The sequence below is a fragment of the Drosophila novamexicana genome, unplaced genomic scaffold (genome assembly GCF_003285875.2).
Source record: "Drosophila novamexicana strain 15010-1031.04,08,12 unplaced genomic scaffold, DnovRS2.1 tig00000008-arrow-pilon, whole genome shotgun sequence".
NCBI lineage: Eukaryota > Metazoa > Arthropoda > Insecta > Diptera > Drosophilidae > Drosophila > Drosophila novamexicana.
The window spans coordinates 1,935,721-1,952,709 of NW_020824765.1; the positions used below are offsets into that span (position 1 = coordinate 1,935,721).

General features: G+C 43.5%; 3 protein-coding genes and 1 non-coding gene across 6 annotated transcripts; 3 read left to right on the forward strand and 1 right to left on the reverse strand.

The window, feature by feature from the left end:
• Positions 1-3,204: 3,204 nt before the first annotated feature.
• On the forward strand, positions 3,205-3,892 carry LOC115761811. The gene has a single exon (XM_030703762.1). The coding sequence runs from the start codon at positions 3,263-3,265 to the stop codon at positions 3,668-3,670; it is 408 nt and encodes a 135-aa protein (XP_030559622.1). The 5' UTR covers positions 3,205-3,262; the 3' UTR covers positions 3,671-3,892.
• A 1,138-nt stretch (positions 3,893-5,030) lies between these two features.
• On the reverse strand, positions 5,031-5,102 carry Trnaw-cca. Its single transcript has one exon. It is a non-coding gene; the product is annotated as a tRNA-Trp (tRNA).
• Positions 5,103-5,657: 555 nt separating this feature from the next.
• LOC115757697 (heterogeneous nuclear ribonucleoprotein U-like protein 1) lies at positions 5,658-14,223 on the forward strand. Of its 3 annotated transcripts, none has more exons than XM_030698044.1 (10): positions 5,659-6,081; positions 6,300-7,028; positions 7,404-8,255; positions 8,316-8,842; positions 9,479-9,607; positions 10,859-11,030; positions 11,795-12,699; positions 12,773-12,998; positions 13,249-13,328; positions 13,396-14,223. In XM_030698044.1, the coding sequence occupies exons 1-10, from the start codon at positions 5,934-5,936 to the stop codon at positions 13,558-13,560; spliced, it is 3,933 nt and encodes a 1,310-aa protein (XP_030553904.1). In that variant the 5' UTR covers positions 5,659-5,933; the 3' UTR covers positions 13,561-14,223. The 3 variants fall into 3 exon arrangements, with proteins under 3 accessions (XP_030553923.1, XP_030553904.1, XP_030553914.1); XM_030698054.1 differs by having other exon boundaries at positions 13,252-13,328; XM_030698063.1 differs by lacking the exons at positions 10,859-11,030; positions 12,773-12,998; positions 13,249-13,328; positions 13,396-14,223 and having other exon boundaries at positions 5,658-6,081; positions 11,795-11,942.
• A 491-nt stretch (positions 14,224-14,714) lies between these two features.
• Positions 14,715-16,786, forward strand: LOC115761621 (serine palmitoyltransferase 1). The gene is made up of 6 exons (XM_030703454.1): positions 14,715-14,851; positions 14,956-15,022; positions 15,093-15,583; positions 15,646-15,973; positions 16,028-16,393; positions 16,453-16,786. The coding sequence occupies exons 2-6, from the start codon at positions 14,975-14,977 to the stop codon at positions 16,615-16,617; spliced, it is 1,398 nt and encodes a 465-aa protein (XP_030559314.1). The 5' UTR covers positions 14,715-14,851; positions 14,956-14,974; the 3' UTR covers positions 16,618-16,786.
• Positions 16,787-16,989: the final 203 nt, after the last annotated feature.

Here is a 16,989-nt window from a genome sequence, read left to right on the forward strand (position 1 = left end):
ACTTATTTCTTATTTATTTATTCTGATATTTTATCTGATTCAAAGGCATCATTATCTAGATCACATTAGAAATAATGCATTTTAAAAATGGCAATACTTATATTAATGAGTTGGCTAAGTCCACCTACACGGTCGGAAAATCAGTGTAATAATCTTGCGACAAATTTTAAGATATATATGCATTGCATTATAGATAAATCAATGTAAAGAAAACTTTTACTGCATAAATAAATAATAATAAAATATGATGCACTAATTGTAACATGTAATTACACTTAACGGCTTTTTGGTGTCGCCTGGCAACCCTGAGGAGCCAAACGATAAGCGTACCCAATGGCACATTGCAAAATGGGGGAGGTGGGGTTGGCGGTCTTCAATGACTGTGCGCCGCAGCTGAAGTCGGTGCCAGTGGTGCCTGTGCTGGGCTCTGTAGCTCAGGTAGCTCATAGAGCCGCCCGGCTACCAGAGGCAGACATGGTCCGTGCCTGGTCTCTGCCATTCATGCGATTGTTCCTTTTGTTGTTCAATTCAATTCAATTTGAGCATCAGCTTCGAAAAGGGTCCAATTAAAAAACCACAACAATTAACGAGCCAAGTGAGTTAACTTGGCATAAATGGAATTTTAATTGGCAACATAAGAGCGGCTGCAACAACTACCAACAGTGAAAAGAGCCAAGAGCGGAGTGACTCGTCGAGTGCCGATAAGTGAGTGCAGCAATCGGGGGGCGAGAGCGAACGAGCGAGCGACAGAGAGAGAGAGGGAGAGAGAGTGGTGAGTTTATTGGAGAAAGGGAGAGAGGGATGGGAGGGGGATGGGGCTGGCTCGTTACGAGCCGGGAGTAGTTAAGTAAATGAGCATTTTGTTTCACTAATGAACACTAATGAATGCCGGAGACAACACTTGGGTTAAGCTGTGTGTGTGCGTATATCTGTATGCGTGTGTGTATGTGTGTGCCCGTGCCTGTTAGTGTGTGTGTGTGTGCTGGTGCCTTTGTTGGTTTGGGGTTTTGTGTTGTTAATTAATAAACACGAAAGCCGGGCCAGGCAAGGCCCATTGTGTGTCTGTGTTTGTGTGTGTGTGTGTGCCCAGTTTTGAAGGGGTTAAAATAAGCAATTAGTTGGATTTTCAACTAGGCGCACAGCAAATGCAGAGCCGTCGAAACTGGCAACCGGCAACTGGCAACAGGCACAGGCAACTTTGGGAGGCAAGCCGACGACAACATGAAAAACTTTCAAACTGTTGCCGACCAACGCTGTCGGCGTCGCTTCTTCTAACGAGCAGCGGATGGGAACAGCCGCCGACGCCGCCGTCGTCACCGTCGCCGCTGCCGCCGCCTCCGCTGCTGCTGCTGCTGCTGCTGCTTGGGGTCGTCGAGTTAACAGCGCGAGAGCAAACCGAACACGAGGGACGAACGTTGTCGTCGCTGCGGCACGTAAGCCTGCCACGCATAGCCCCTGACATCGAGGGACTCTCTGTCTGTGTGTGGGTGAGCGAGCGGTCGCAAAAAGCTTTTCGTCTGGCCCTTGCGGTTTCTGTTGGCTTAATTAGTGTGTGTGTGCCGTCTGTGACGTTGGCGTTTGGTTTGTGCGTGTGGCATGCCACAGGTGGCCCATTAAGTCTTTAAAATGCGTTGCGTGTCCTGTGTATTTTTGACACAGTTTCTTGTTTTACATTTTGTGGTCAACAACAGTTAATTATGACAAGTCGGGAGTGCCCGACTAGCAGATACCCTGATTAAGCTCGCTGTTCATGTTCCGAGCTTTGTAAGGTATCTCGTGAATTATCTATCATTTATAAATACCTAATCAATCTAAGCTCTTCTAATCTTCAAGTTATGTATGTTCAAAAACAAGTGTCTATTTATCGGAAAATTTATGATGGTAGAAGAAATGAAAACAAATATATATATATAAAAATGTTCTACATATACAATAGTATACCTTATATACAATAATATACCTCAAAAGGAATCACGCTGTATATATCTTACCATAATAGCCAATTATATTTAATTGATCGCATCAAAATTGGATATATACTGATATCTCCATATGACATTGTGTTTCTTAAAGCAAACTAAAATGTTTTACTGTTGGACAGTGTTATTTAGCATTGATTTATGGACCACTGTGCAGTGTACAGTACCTAAGTTAGCTGTTCTTTATAATTTTTAATTAACTTCCGAAAGGTATTTTTAAAATTGATCAGGCAAACAACAAGCCCGCACATAAATCTAACTTATGGCTAAAAAAGGAAAAAACAAATTTACGTCTTAATTATACCCTGTACATGGGTAAATGGGGTATAATGGTTTCATGCAAAGGGCGTGGGAACCTCCTAAAGAACATACGTTATTGATTTGCACGAAAAGTCGTTTCGATCCATGTTCGTCTATTAGTTCAACCTTCCGAACGTAAGATCGCCTTGACCTCGGGAACTGTAAGAGCTGGGCACCTGAAATTTGAAACGTAGGTTCTATAAAGATCAAGCTTACATCAAATTATCGATAACTTACTCCATTTTATTACAATCGATATCGAAATCTTGTTTTTTGAGCATATCTCGAAGCTTGAGACTCCAAATTCGGTATGTAGGGTATACGAAGATCCAGAATATTTAACTTTCTCGGTTGCGGGTGGAAGAAGCAGAGCCAACACCTTAAGTTCTCACCTTAGAAGCAGCTAGAATTTCTGTAACAGCAGGGTATTTTCGTAGTCGTGCACTCCCGACTAACTCGCTCTTGCTTGTTTTGTTCGCAGTACGCTACAAATTAAAGACTTATGAATCACAGAAATGCTGGCAATCAAGATCAAGCCGTCGATTATAATGGGCATATTTACAGTGACAGCTTGGCTTGAAGACAGCTTGCGGAACCGCTTCACCTGGTAGCTGTTAGACCTGGTGTTTAATTTGTGGGCTTATATGGCAAAGCGCCAGCGACGCGAACTCGTCTAGTACGGTTGTCATTGGCAATGCTAAACAACAACAATAACAACAACAAAATGCCAACCCGTGGAGGAGGAGCTGAAACTGCGAACCCGTTTCGTCTGGCGAAAGAAAACAAACGGCTGAGTTAACCTGACGTCATCGATTTAAATGACGTGTGGGTCGCTGGAGCAAGCAAAAACAATCATTTACACGCCAAGGTTTACTACAGTGAAATCATATTTTAGAATATCACAGCCGTTGCGACAAGTCAATCGAATTTTGAAACTCGCCGAACGAGCATCGCAGACCGAAGCGGAAGCTGGACTAAGGAAAATGTCGCTGCGCAAGAAGGAGGACTATATACCCATCAAGTGTGAGGGCTGGAATGGCAAGTTTGTGTATCCCGATGGGGCTGTGAACAACGTTTCGAAGATTCGTCGCCAGAATCAAAATGTTACCAATACCAACAATTTCTACGGCTTCAATACGGAGCCAATTGTCCTGCCCACCGCCTGGGATGGCACCTTTGTCAAAGGCGGCGAGACACGCATCAAGCCCGAACGCAATCGTTCCGATGATCAGGATTACTTTGACTACAACACGGATCCCACCATATTGTCGCCCGTATGGAACGGTGAATTTGTTACCGATCCAAACGATGTGCGCATCAAGCCGGAACGCAACTTCTCCGATGCCCGGGACTATGCCGAGGCAAGTCGCTTCAAGCTGGTCCAACACTGAGGGAAAGTGCAAGTGAAAGTAATTGTGTGCGTATGTGTCTGTGTGTGTGTACTAACAGCTCGAGGTTCTACGGATCCTGATCCTTGATCTGTTCTTGGGAAAACCCAAACTAATTGCAATATATTTCATGTTCTCTTGAGTTTTGCATTGAAATTAACCCTAGCCTTGTGTTTGAGTTGTATTTTTATGAATATTTATTTCTACATTTAATAAAAAAAAAAACTGCGAAAAAAAAACTGTACGAATATTTATTTTTACACCTAATAACAACAAATTGTGGAAAAAAAACTGAAAGCGTTTGAAAGTTTGCATTCGGGTGGGCGTTCGAGTTAAATATTTTTACGGGCCTTTTACGGTTGCGCTGCTTGATTGTATCGATCAAGTTGGCGAATACATTATATATATATAATATACATATATATATACATGCTATACTTATACAATAGAGCGACCCATTCGGACCCTATATGGAAATGACAAGCATTAGGGAAACTTTTTCTAGACTTTTCTGCCGTAGAACCAAATATACACATATTTCATTTATATACTAGAAATTTATTTTTAATCATTTACTATATTATATAGCACCTCTTGAGCTATTTAACAAAAACTTTCATTGATATTGTGATTGACAAACAATTGTATCTCATTACAGAATGATGAAATTATAGCTGACATTCTGTCAAACTCAATTCGAATGTACTAATTGAAAAAAAATGACACCCAGCTTTGAAATGCGAACATTGAGTATTTCTTATGTGAGAACCTTCTAGAAGTCAACACGAGCTAGACGAAAGGCATTCTAAACGTTCTGAACAGATTTGATAGATTCACATATTGCCATTGATATTGGCCTGTTGATGATATGGGACGAGGCACTTTCCCTGATCGCGGACATGGCCCGACATTATAGGCAATCTCTATTTGTGGTCAACAGAAATGATTCCGAAGAGTACTTCAATTATTGCGCTGCAAGAAACCTCACTACTCTTATAACTTATAAGGTTTTTTTTTAGTGTACTAAATACACACTGATATCTTATCATTAAACCATAAGTTTTATAGATAAGAAGCGGCAGGGAGTGCACGACTGGTGTGTACCATTAGCTGCTCTTATTTTAGTAGTATTACATACAAATATTGCAATTTACATCAATTTATTTCTGAGTAAAATATGACACCAAAAACGTTTCAGTGGTAAGGAAAATTGTTCTATTGCAGTCCGCGAATTGACATTTATGAAAGAAAGTTTAGTTTTTACTCACTTAAAAAAGTATTTTTATTTTTACTACAAAGAAAATCAATTACCATGCGATTGGCTAATTTGGAAAAAAAAGCAAAAAAAAAAAGAAACCTCGATTGACCCCGACGTGAATCGAACACGCAACCTTCTGATCTGGAGTCAGACGCGCTACCGTTGCGCCACGGAGTCCTCAAATATGCGGTTGCAAATTGATTATTTCAACTTGTTTTGACGCATCTTATGGTTCACCACTGTCTATATTTTTAGAGCGTTGCCACTCAGTTAAAATCTCGAGATGCCACTGTTCAATGTTTCACAAATAAAATCTTTGTGCCATACAACAATTTCAAATTATTCTTAAATCGTATTTGCTTATTTGTTCATTTATCATATGGATTTAATGCAATCAATTAAATGTATTGCGGTAAAAATTATACATTTGTATCTCTGGCAAAGCCATATATGCCATCCAATAAAAATTCTCCACATAATCAAAATTTAATCCAGTATCTTCATATGTAAATTCATTGGGCAGAATGTTAAACAGATAATATAAATTATTTATATTTAACTCATCTTTGAAGATGAAAACTACGAATTGCTAATTCGTTTTAATTTCTGCAAATTGAAACCGCGCATTTTACTATTGTAACTAATGAAACTAATCGATAACTTTGCATATATACTTCTGTGAAGTCTATCAATTACCTACTAATCGATAACACTTGGCATTCCCTGCATTCTTAATCGCAGCCAACTTCACATCAACGCGTTCTCGGTATAGGTTTTAGCCATTATTTATTCGCAATAAATGCGAATGCAATTGCGAAAAGTGATTCGATTCGCTATATTTGCGAAATAGCAGTAAAGTAATTTGTTAAATAACTAAAGGCGCCCATTTGGCATATATTTTACTTCCTCTATTCTACGTTTTCTTTCCGCCTCAGTCGTTGTGCGCGTGTGTGTGTATATTTTTGTGAGTGACGCGCTGCTGCCGCCATTCAAGATTGAAGCGAAAAAATGGATTTGGCGAAGCTGGATAAGATGAAGGTGGTGGACCTGCGTAACGAATTACAGACGCGTGGTCTTGATACCAAAGGTGTGAAAGCTGTGCTCATCGAGCGCCTGCGGGCACATGTGGAAGGTTCTGCCGGCGGCGGCGATGGAGGTAAGTTAGTATGTGTGCGGGTGCGTGTGTATGTATGCATCACTGCGCTTCTAAGTGCACGTTTGTGTGTGTTGTGTGTACTACACAATTTTGAACGGTTTTCAATGTGTGTGTGCGTGTAACTCGGCTCAGCGTGTTCTCTTCATATTGTAAACGCGCCTTATATAACAAAAATACGAATTTTCCATGAATTAAAAATTTCGTTTCACCTCCGACAGATGGCGCCCCAGTTACACCAAGCCGCCGTCAGCGTCGAACGCGGTCTATGTCGCGTTCACCGTCGCCGGTTGCGGCGGCTCCAGTTGCCACAGAACCTGTACTGGAGACTCTGCCGGAGGAGGATCAGGCCGCAGCCGAGCCCGAAGTCGAAGCAGAGGCCGGCTCTGGACCAGAAGTAGAAGAAGTCGAAGACGAAGAACAGGAACTGGAACAAGAACAAGAACAAGAAGAGGAGGACAATAAGGCGGTTCAGGAAGAGGTGTCAGAGGAAACTGATGCTTCTGCTCCGCAAGCAGAGCAAGATGAAGATGTGGCTATGACAGATGAAGCCGCCGCCATGGAGACAGCAGATCAGGAAGACTCAAACGACACCAACAAACAAGTGGAGAAAGATGAAGATCCACAAGAAAATGATGAAGCATCAGCCGATGCTGATACCGACAAAGTCGCGCACCAATCCAACGGCGATAATGGTGAGAAAATGGAAGTTGACGACGAGGCTGCCGCTGCCAAGACAGACAAGGAGGAGGACAAGGAACAGGACCAAGAAAAATCCAACGAGCGCCGCAAACGCTCGCACAGCCACACGCGCTCCCGCAGCAGCTCGCGCTCACCCAAGCGTCGTAGCGGCGACAAGCGCGATTCCAAGTCTGGTGCGGCTGTTGAAGAGCGCACCGTGACCGAGGATGAGCCCACTATGGAGGAAAATCAAGTGGGCCTCAGCTGGTGTAAGTAGTGTCCTCTTTAAATACTAAAAAACTAAATAGCTTGCTTGATAAAATATTTTGGTTTTCTATTTTGAACGCATTTAAATAGGAACTTCTAAATTTACGAGTCCGTGGAACAAGTCTTACATACATTAGATACATTAAATTAAAATATTCTTTTTCATTTTTGAGAACATTTCTTTTCCAACTTACTAAACTAAGTTGGACTAAATTTTGTTATTTGTATGAAGTTATAACAATGTGAAGCCTCTATAAAAGCTCGCTTATTGTTCTGTACATAAATATTGAGTTAGTTTTTAGAGTAATCGCTCATATATATAATTTTGCGTACGCATTTGAAATTCGCTCTAATTTAATATCAATTTCTTTTAATAGTTGATTCGGATCTACATCTACGCATCGATGCTACCACTTTTACATCTGCGAAACCTCTGAACTCGGAGATATACTCGCTAATCTGGTCAGGTGCTCGTGCCAACTATGGTGTGCGCGAGGGAAGGGTGTGCTATGAGGTGCAGCTATCGGAGGAGTCTGTGCCGGAAAACTCGCATCATTTCCGCGATGAACCGCATGTGCGCGGCTTTCGTGTGGGTTTCTCAACGCCTCAGACACCGATGTTACTGGGCGAAGCTGAACATTCCTATGGCTATTGCGAGAGCGGCCGCAAGGCCAACAATGGCGAGTTCAAAGAGTACGGCAAGCCATATCAACTGGACGATGTGATTGGCTGCTACTTGGATCTGGACAGCACGCCGTGCAACATCAAATACACATTGAATGGCGAGGATCTTGGCATTGCCCATGAGTTTGACAAGAGTATTTTGGGCGAGGAAGGCGCCCTCTTTCCGCATATTCTCACCAAGGGCTACGAGTATACAGTGAACTTCGCTAACAATGAAGAACTGCTTGTTAATGCGGAACGACCGACACGAAAGCGTCGCAAGCAACGCGCCGAGTCGCACAAAGATGATGACAACGATGGTGAGAAGTGGAAGGTGCTCGACGAGGCAACCGCCGATGATGATGAGCCCGAAAAGAAGGACGATGACGCCAAGCCAGCCGCCACCGAGCAATCCGATGAGGCTGATAAACCTGAGCCCCCCAACGCTGATGCTACCAGTGACGCTGCCGAGGAGGAGCAGGCTAAAGAGGCTGGCGTCGAGGGCGAAACTCAGTCGGAGCAGGCTGAATCCGCTGAGGCAGCGCAGGATCAGGCTATGGAACCTGGTAGGTTCAACAAACATTTTTCAAGTAATTTCAAATTGTTTGACCTTTGATTATTTACAGTCGAGGAAGCAGCAGAAGCTCCAGCTGTTGAGGCCACTGAGCCAGCAGCTGTGGCCAACGGCGATAGTCTGCCTGAAGCCGAAAAAGCCACAGAAGAAAATGCAGAAGCTACTGCCGAACCGGAAGCGTCGGCTAAGGAGTCTGCCAAGGACAGTGAATCGGCAGCCAACGCTGAGGAGGACGACGAAGATGGCCCATCGCCAAATAAACGCGCCAAAGCTGACTCAGAGACAGATAAGTCATCAGCTGACAAGTCACACCCGGCCGAAGATGAGTACGAGGATGTCGTGCCCGTGCCCCGGGATACTGTTGCCCTGCTACCCGGCTATGTACTGCTGGCTTTGGTACCTTCCGAGCAACTAGTTAGCGGTCCTCAATGCGCTGCATCGCGCAAAGAATGCGAGGTTATCCTTCTCGTTGGCCTGCCAGGTGCTGGCAAGACGCACTGGACACAAAAGCATGTCGCCGAGAACGTCGATAAGCGTTACGAGATCATTGGACCTGATTCCATAATAGCCAAAATGACGGTGAGTGACTAACTATATAAAATGCTCGTAATATTATCTTTAGTTGTAGTTTTGTTGTAATATTTTCTTGCTGTAGGGTATTATAATTGTATAACATAATATGTAACGCTTTTGCAGAACATATCCTGATGTAAACATTTTCCTGACTAGTGCCATGTCCAACGGTCTGCGTGTTTCTTATTATACCTTAACCAAGCTTGGCACTTGCGAGCTTCACTATGCTCCTAACAAAAAAGCAACCAAAATTGTATCAGCATTGAAATTGGACTAGCCCAATTGGAGCGGGCTCCTTTTGTAGGTGTCTAAAGCCAAATGCGGTTTGAGGCTTGTTTAAATCATCATTTACTACCAACCTTAACTTCTTTACATAGTAACTATAGGAAAAATTGGTCGCAATAGTTTGAGCATAAATTTAAAGATCAAGTTATATTTGGTTAACATATTAAATATGAAAGCTAGAAAAACCAAAGTTCATTAAGGATCTATTTGCCATTCTCAAAGTGGAAAAAAAGCTAGAATATTTTTGACTCAGGGTATCTTCTAGTCGGACTCCCCCGACTAGAGCACGCTTACATGCTTTACTTAACACCTTGATTGATGTATATGTTGTTATTGGTTTTTTTTTTTGATTTTTAGATTGATGGCGAATCGCGCAAAACTGTGCACAAGGGGCGCTGGGATAAGGTATACGAGATCTGTTTGAACAGCCTAGGTGGTTTGGAAGATATTGCTATGAAGCGGCGTCGCAATTTTATACTCGATCAGGTAAAACATCAAACAAATGACCCTTACACTGAAAAACCACAATCTACACACACCAACACCAACACCAACATACATACACACACACAAACATACACAGAGAACCGAACGAAAACCAAACCACGAAACAAGCGAGAATTATGCGTTGATGATGACATACTATGTACATATGTATGTCACGCCCAGGTCCCTGAAAGGATCTGTTGCAATATTTGTTTATTTTTTTTTTTATGTTTTTGTTTTGTAAACTTTGAATATGCATTTTATTGCTCATATATATGAAAATGAGAATGTGAAAGAAAGCCCAAGCGCCGCAGGGCGCCAACCCGCAAAGGTGTCAGGTATGTGTTAGGTCCTAAGTTGATCCGATAATTAATTTGTATAAGTGTGTGAGTGTAAGTATTTGTATTTGTATTTGCAATTTGTATTGCCTAAGCATAAGTTTTAGGTGCAACAGTTGACTGTAGAGGAGTGTAAGGGATGGCGGAGAGTGCGAGATGGAGAAAATTAAATGTATGTATCTATTAATGACAGGAAGTGGAAATGGAGGAGGAAGTGGAGCGTGCGGCATGGAAGCCACTGTAAGTAAAACCAAAAAATAATAAACACACACAATTCCAATATCCAGACAGAGCGAAAATCGTGATGGTCAACAACAATCTTATCATATTAACTGATTCGTATAACGTATTAGCACTTACTATATCTACTCTCGTATCTCTCTAAATGTCGACTACCATAACAGAGGCCGGCAGCATATATGCTCTATATATATATATAAACTAAACTCTTGCTATACAAAAATGATTAAGTCAACTGTTGTTTCGTTCTGCCATTTCGAAGCAGACAACCGCAATAATGTGTGTGTAGATGTATTGCATCTATGTGTGCGTAACTCCCTGGCGGAGTTGCCGGTTACTAAGACTCACTTACACACACTCACACATTGCGTGTGTGTGTATCTGTGTGTGCATATTAAATCAGGTATGTGTTAGTTTGTAAGCGAGGGCACAACATCGTTGGGGGCCTGGCTCGGCCCGGCGGCAAATCATGAACTGCAATCATCAACGTGTTTCTCAACTGGCTTGCCAACCGACTAAATGTACAACCAACGCAACATTCAACAAACTACCGCCCACAACGCAACCAATAAACAACAACCAATCAATCAACCAACCTATCAATCAAACAACCAATCAAACAACCAACCAACCAATCAACCAACCAACAACAACAACTGTAATATTCTTGTAGACGAATGCGTATGCCTCGGCCCAGCGACGTAAAATGAAAGGTTTTAGCGACTTCAAGCGTATTGCGGTTGTTTGCATACCCGGCGAAGATGAATTGAAACGTCGCATCGCCGAAAAAGAGGAAAAGGGAAATGCTTTTACAGTTAAAGAATCAACAATAAATAACTTACGAGGTAAATATTGTCTACCACAACCAAGCAACGAAAATATAACCAAAAAAAAAAAAAAAAACAAAAAAAAATATATCCATGTATCGAAAGCGGCAATTATTAGTGCATAAACAAAATATATATACTGTATATATATATATTGATAAAAGAATATAATTATGTTTAATGCTTATTATGTAACGTTTATATTTAGCTTGTAAGCAGCTGCATTCTCTTATGTATTTGTAACTGTTTATTCTAATTCTAAGCATTTCTTTGATTCATTTTGATTATACTTCATTATTGATAATTTACCTCGAAACATCCACAAACAACCCAGCTGTGCAACGTGTCCCCTCCCCTCCCCTCCCCATTCAGTCCGATTTAACAGTTAATAGACAATTTGGCAAACATTTAAGTCCGATCGATGGTATGATATATCTTTTAACTGGGAAATATTTCATTTGAATGTATTTAAGTAAATGTCCGATGCTAAATATTGATATCCGTCTGATGCTATATAGATATATACGAATTGTACTTCTATTGTCCCTAAAATAAGAGATCATTTCATCTACTCTCAAAGTTTGAGCTCTCTCTCTCTCTCTCTCTCTCTCTCTCTCTTACTCTCTCTACCCAATCGACACGTTACCAGCTAAAGAACTCACCACTCCCTCTCTCCCGCCTTACTCTCTTTTAAAGTGTAATGTGTAAAATTGATCAATTTTTTGCCAGTGTTGCACAATGCAGTCATTATGATAATATACGTTTGCATAATCTTTTTGCAGCCAATTTCACGCTTCCCTCACTGGAGTTTGGCTGGTTTGACGACATCATCTACACGGAGCTGACCGGCGACGAGGCCAAGGCTGAGGTGAAGAAGTACAATGAGAAGGGCAAAAAGGCCATCGATGCGGACAGGTCGCGTGACAAGAGATCGCGCGGCGCTCGCGATAATTATCGCCGTGATGATCGGCATCGCAATCGCTACTTTGACGAGAGGCGTCGTGATCACGGCGGTCAGCGCCACGACAGTCGCTGGAGCGACTCGAGACGCGGTGGTGGCGGCGGCGGCGGCGGTGGCAGCTACTCAAGCGGTGGCGGAGGCGGCGGTGGAAGCCGTGGATATGACAATCGCAATCGCAGTTATGGCAGCGGCGGCGGCGGTGGAGGTGGAGGCGGCGGCGGCGGCCAACAAAACTGGATGCAAAATAACCGCCGTAGCGGCTACGATGACCGCGGCTATGGCGGTGGAGGCGGCGGCGCCGGAGGCAGTCGTGGCTATGATAATCGCAATCGCGGCTATGGCAGCGGTGGGGGCGGCGGTGGTGGCGGCGGTGGCCAGCAAAACTGGATGCAGAACAATCGCAGAAGTGGCTACGATGATCGCGGCTATGGAGGCGGCGGCAGCTCTAGAGATTACCGCGATCGAGACCGCGGCGGCAATGATCGCAACCGCTTGGGGAGCAACGATCGCAATCGAGGCAGCAGCCAGAGCAGCTATCGCTCGGGCGGCGGCAATCATCAACAACGGGATTTTCGGCATGGCCACCGCGACACCAAAGAAGATAGTCGCGGTGGCTATGAGCGGTCAGCTGCACTAGCGCTGCCCAAATACGGCAATAACTCGGCCCAAGCCGGCTACGATCAGTACAAGCAGCAGTCGAGCGGAGGTCAGCAGTCCGGCTCTAAGGTAAGCAGCACAGTTCCGTTATTCTTACAAATCCATCGTTTGTAAACTCATGTGGAATTCTGATCTCTTGTAGTCCGCACTAAGTGGCAAGTGGAGCACCTATGCGCAGCATCAGCAACAACAACAACAGACGCAACAGCAGCAGCATCAACAGGCCGGCGGCGTCTGGCAGCAGCAGCATCAGCACCAGCAGCAGCCACAACAGCAACAACAACAACAACAATACCAGCAGCAACAACAGTCGCAGCCGACCGCGGGCCAACAACAACAACAATACTGGAACTATAACCAGATGCAGGGTAGGTAGCAGCGACAGCAACGACACCCGGCAACTGCTTACTTATAAACAAAACTCGCTCTGTTGTCGCGCCGCTAATAAAATTCTTCCTTAACATTGAATGCGAATTCTTTTTGATGCTGGTGGTTCATGGAGCGAGTTCCAATATGAGTTGAGTTTGGGGCTGTTGTCGATTGACTGTTGGACTGTTTGATTGTTTGATTGATTGATTGACTGACTGATTGGTTATGGTGTGTGTATCCATCCTTAAGCAGGTTATGGCAACCAGCAGCAACAAGCAGCCTGGCAGGGCGCTGATCCACAGCAGCAGCAATGGATGTCCTGGTGGCAGGTAAGCCAAGCCGCATGCGCATTTCCGGCCAAAACAACAATACTTAAGTGTGCTCTAATCCCGACAGCAACAACAGCAGGGCGCCGGCGGAGCAGCGGCCAATAATGCCGGCGGCGGCAGTGCGGTGGGCACTGCGGGCGCCACTGGCAATAATGATGGCGGTGCCACCAATCATTATTGGTCTCAATATTCATACTCTACACAGTCCAATGCGGGCATCGACAAGAAATAGGAGCAGCAGCAGCAGAAGCAGCAGCAGCAGCAGGATGATGCACACTTTCGCCGTCGGAAGGCCAACTTTCATTTTGAACAACAAGCACACACACATACACATAAACAAACACATGCACACACACACACACACACACATATATATATATACCCACAAGAAGAGGGAAAGCAACTTATAGTTTTTAATATATATGAAACAAAGCAAAGAAAAGCGAGCGTAAATTTAGTGTAGCCAGTTTTTAAGCGTCTGGAAAGTCCAAACAAAAGTAACCTTAACAACAGCTTCTCGCTAAAAACAACACAAATGATCAAAAAACAAAAGAAAACAAAACAAACAAAAAAAAAACTACATACATATTTGTGCATCATGAGTAGGGAACTGTTGATTTTAACAATTTATGTATTTACTTGCTACAACAAATTTGTCTGCGACATTTCTAAACCAAACATACAAATATTGTGCATTATGAAATGGTTTATAATAATATACAATTTGGTGTTTGCCAATTAGCATTCTTTTGTTCTGTTTCAAAGAAAGCAATAAAGGAACGTTAGTACACCTTCTTTTGGCTCATTACGTATCTAGGACAGTACAATTTGTTTAACGTTTAATTATTATTGTTTTATTTTTTTATACAATAACGAAATGCTGGAAGACAAACTAAAAACAAAATAAATTTAACAAATAAATCTATATACAACATACAAAACAAAATAAAGTGTTACGTGTGTTTTTATTTGAACAAATTTATTAAAAAACTTATTAAAATAGACATACAGTTTGTCACAGCTTAAGAAATACAAATCTTCATGGAAATATGTTTACAATTCCTAATTCATCGCATAAAGTCGTGTCACGACGGGGGTGTCGTTCCGAGCACATTTGTTACGTTTCGCACTCTAATGCACATGTTACAGTTAAAAGATAAAAACCTAATGTCTAAAACAGAGCTGGGTTTCCCAAGTGACCATTTTATTTATTATATTTTTAATTTTAATTTAATAATGATTTTTTTGCCAGTCTTTATAGATGGCATACCCCTAATGCGTTGTTTCGGTAACTACCGGCGCTCGATCAGTGTGATCGTGTTTATTGAGTGCGATAGTTATCGAAGATCGAGCAGCGCCTTAACGAGCTCTAATCGATAAGCATCGATAGGCGACCCACCCGCAATCTATTACATATTTCATAAACATAAAAAAAAAAAAGAAACGCACGCCCTTTAAAGTGTGTCGGTCTTTATCTGCAGGCCAGCAGAGCCGATAAATACGCGTGTCTATTCACCTGTAAGGTATGTGATACACATGCAAATCTGATAAGAACAGTTCGAATGACGCATGCAGCAACAACACAAACGGCGTGACTTTTTATTTAATTGATTTTTCCCACTGGCAGCGGCTAGAGACGTATCAAAATGTTGGGCATACAACTATTTAACGAAATCGGCAGCATCTTTCGCAATGTGAGTGTGTAATTGATATAAATCTATAAATAAATATGTAATATATATTAAATGCGTGCATTTGCTGCAGACGCCGACCTTTGCGCTTGTGCTGCAAACGTTGCTGCTGATCACAGTCATATGGCTGCTGCTGCACAGACGAGGCGGTCGCCGGCTCACGAAGGAGCAGCAGGACTATTTGATTGAACAGTATGAACCGGAATCGTTGGTGGCCGACACGGATCCAGATCATCCGTTGCTGCGCACACGTCTCGTCCAGTCGAGGGTGGGCAAGCGTATTGTGGTCGATGGACACGATTGCCTGAACCTGGGCTCGCACAACTATTTGGGATTTCTCGAGGACAACGACATCTTGGAGGAGGCGTGCAAGTGCCTGCGCAAATATGGTGTCGGTTCGTGCGGTCCGCGCGGCTTTTATGGCACCATGGATGTGCATTTGGACCTGGAGGATCGTTTGGCAAAGTTCATGAACCTGGAGGAGGCAATCGTGTACTCCTACGGCTTCTCGACAGTGGCCAGCGCAATACCCGCCTACGCCAAGCGTGGCGACATTGTCTTTGTGTAAGAATAGGAGATCCACAACTGGAAATGGAAATCTAATTGATATGTAACCACTTTTGCAGGGATGAGGCCGTCAATTTTGCCATACAAAAGGGCCTGGATGCGTCGCGCAGCAGCATTGTCTATTTCAAGCACAATGATGCCAAGGATCTGGAGCGCCTGCTGTTGGAGCAGGAGAAGCGGGATCTGAAGAACCCAAAGAAGGCACAAAAGACGCGTCGCTTTCTCGTTGCTGAGGGCATCTACATGAATACGGGCGAGCTGTGCCCGTTGCCGGAACTGGTCGAGCTGCGCAAGAAGTACAAGCTGCGCCTCTTTTTGGACGAGAGCGTCTCCTTCGGCACCCTGGGCCGCACGGGTCGCGGCCTCACCGAACACTTTGATGTCTGCGTAAGTGTGTCCAACTATTCGGCCATACACTCTTATTACCGTTGATTCTTGTAGCGCGACGAGATTGATTTGATATCGGCGGGCATGGAGGGCGCCATGGCCACCATTGGGGGCTTTTGCGTGGGCTCGCATTTCATAGCCGAGCACCAGCGGCTGTCCGGGCTGGGCTACATATTCTCCGCCTCGCTGCCGCCCATGCTGACGCAGGCGGCGATTTGCTCACTGGATCGCTTCGAACGCGAGCCGCACATCTTTGAGCAGCTGCAGCAGAAATCGCGCCAGGTGCACAGCCAGTTCGAGCAGTTCTCCAAATTAAAGCTGGGCGGCGACGCCTTGTCTCCCGTCAAGCACTTGTACTTGAGCGAGAAGCGCGACAGCTTCGAGGCGGAGAGCAAGCTGCTCACCCAGGTGGCGGACAAGGTACCAATAGCATTCCTAATCTTTCAACCTCTCATTCCTTGTTTGTTTTTTCTTTGCAGTGTATTGAACGAGGCGTGGCCGTCGTGCCAGCCGCCTACTTGCAGAACCGAGAGCGTCAGCCGATACGTCCCAGTCTTCGCATCGCCGTCAATCGCTTACTGGAGGATGCGGACATCTCGACCGCCTTCGAGACCATCGAGTCCGTTTCCAATTCGGTACTCTAAAAGCTTATTTCCATTGAACTTCAATTCTATTGTCGAATTGATTGCGTTTTCTAGATTTCGTCCTATAAAAACTGAGCACATTTCTAATATAATTATATTTATACACAACAAATTAGTATTGTACCTGGGTTTGCGTCAATAATCCAGTAATAAACAAATAAAACCCAAATATTGACAAAATCAAAAAGTTTTACCCTCAAATAGGATATTTTTCAAAGCTAATATTTATTCAGAATAAGAACAATGAATTAACTGAGTTTTCCCTATAAAAGCCCTTGAATTTTCTAAGCTAATTTTCTTTCTGATACTCTTTATATATTTTAACTTTTAAAATGATATAATAAAACGAATTTAACACACAATTTAATGCCA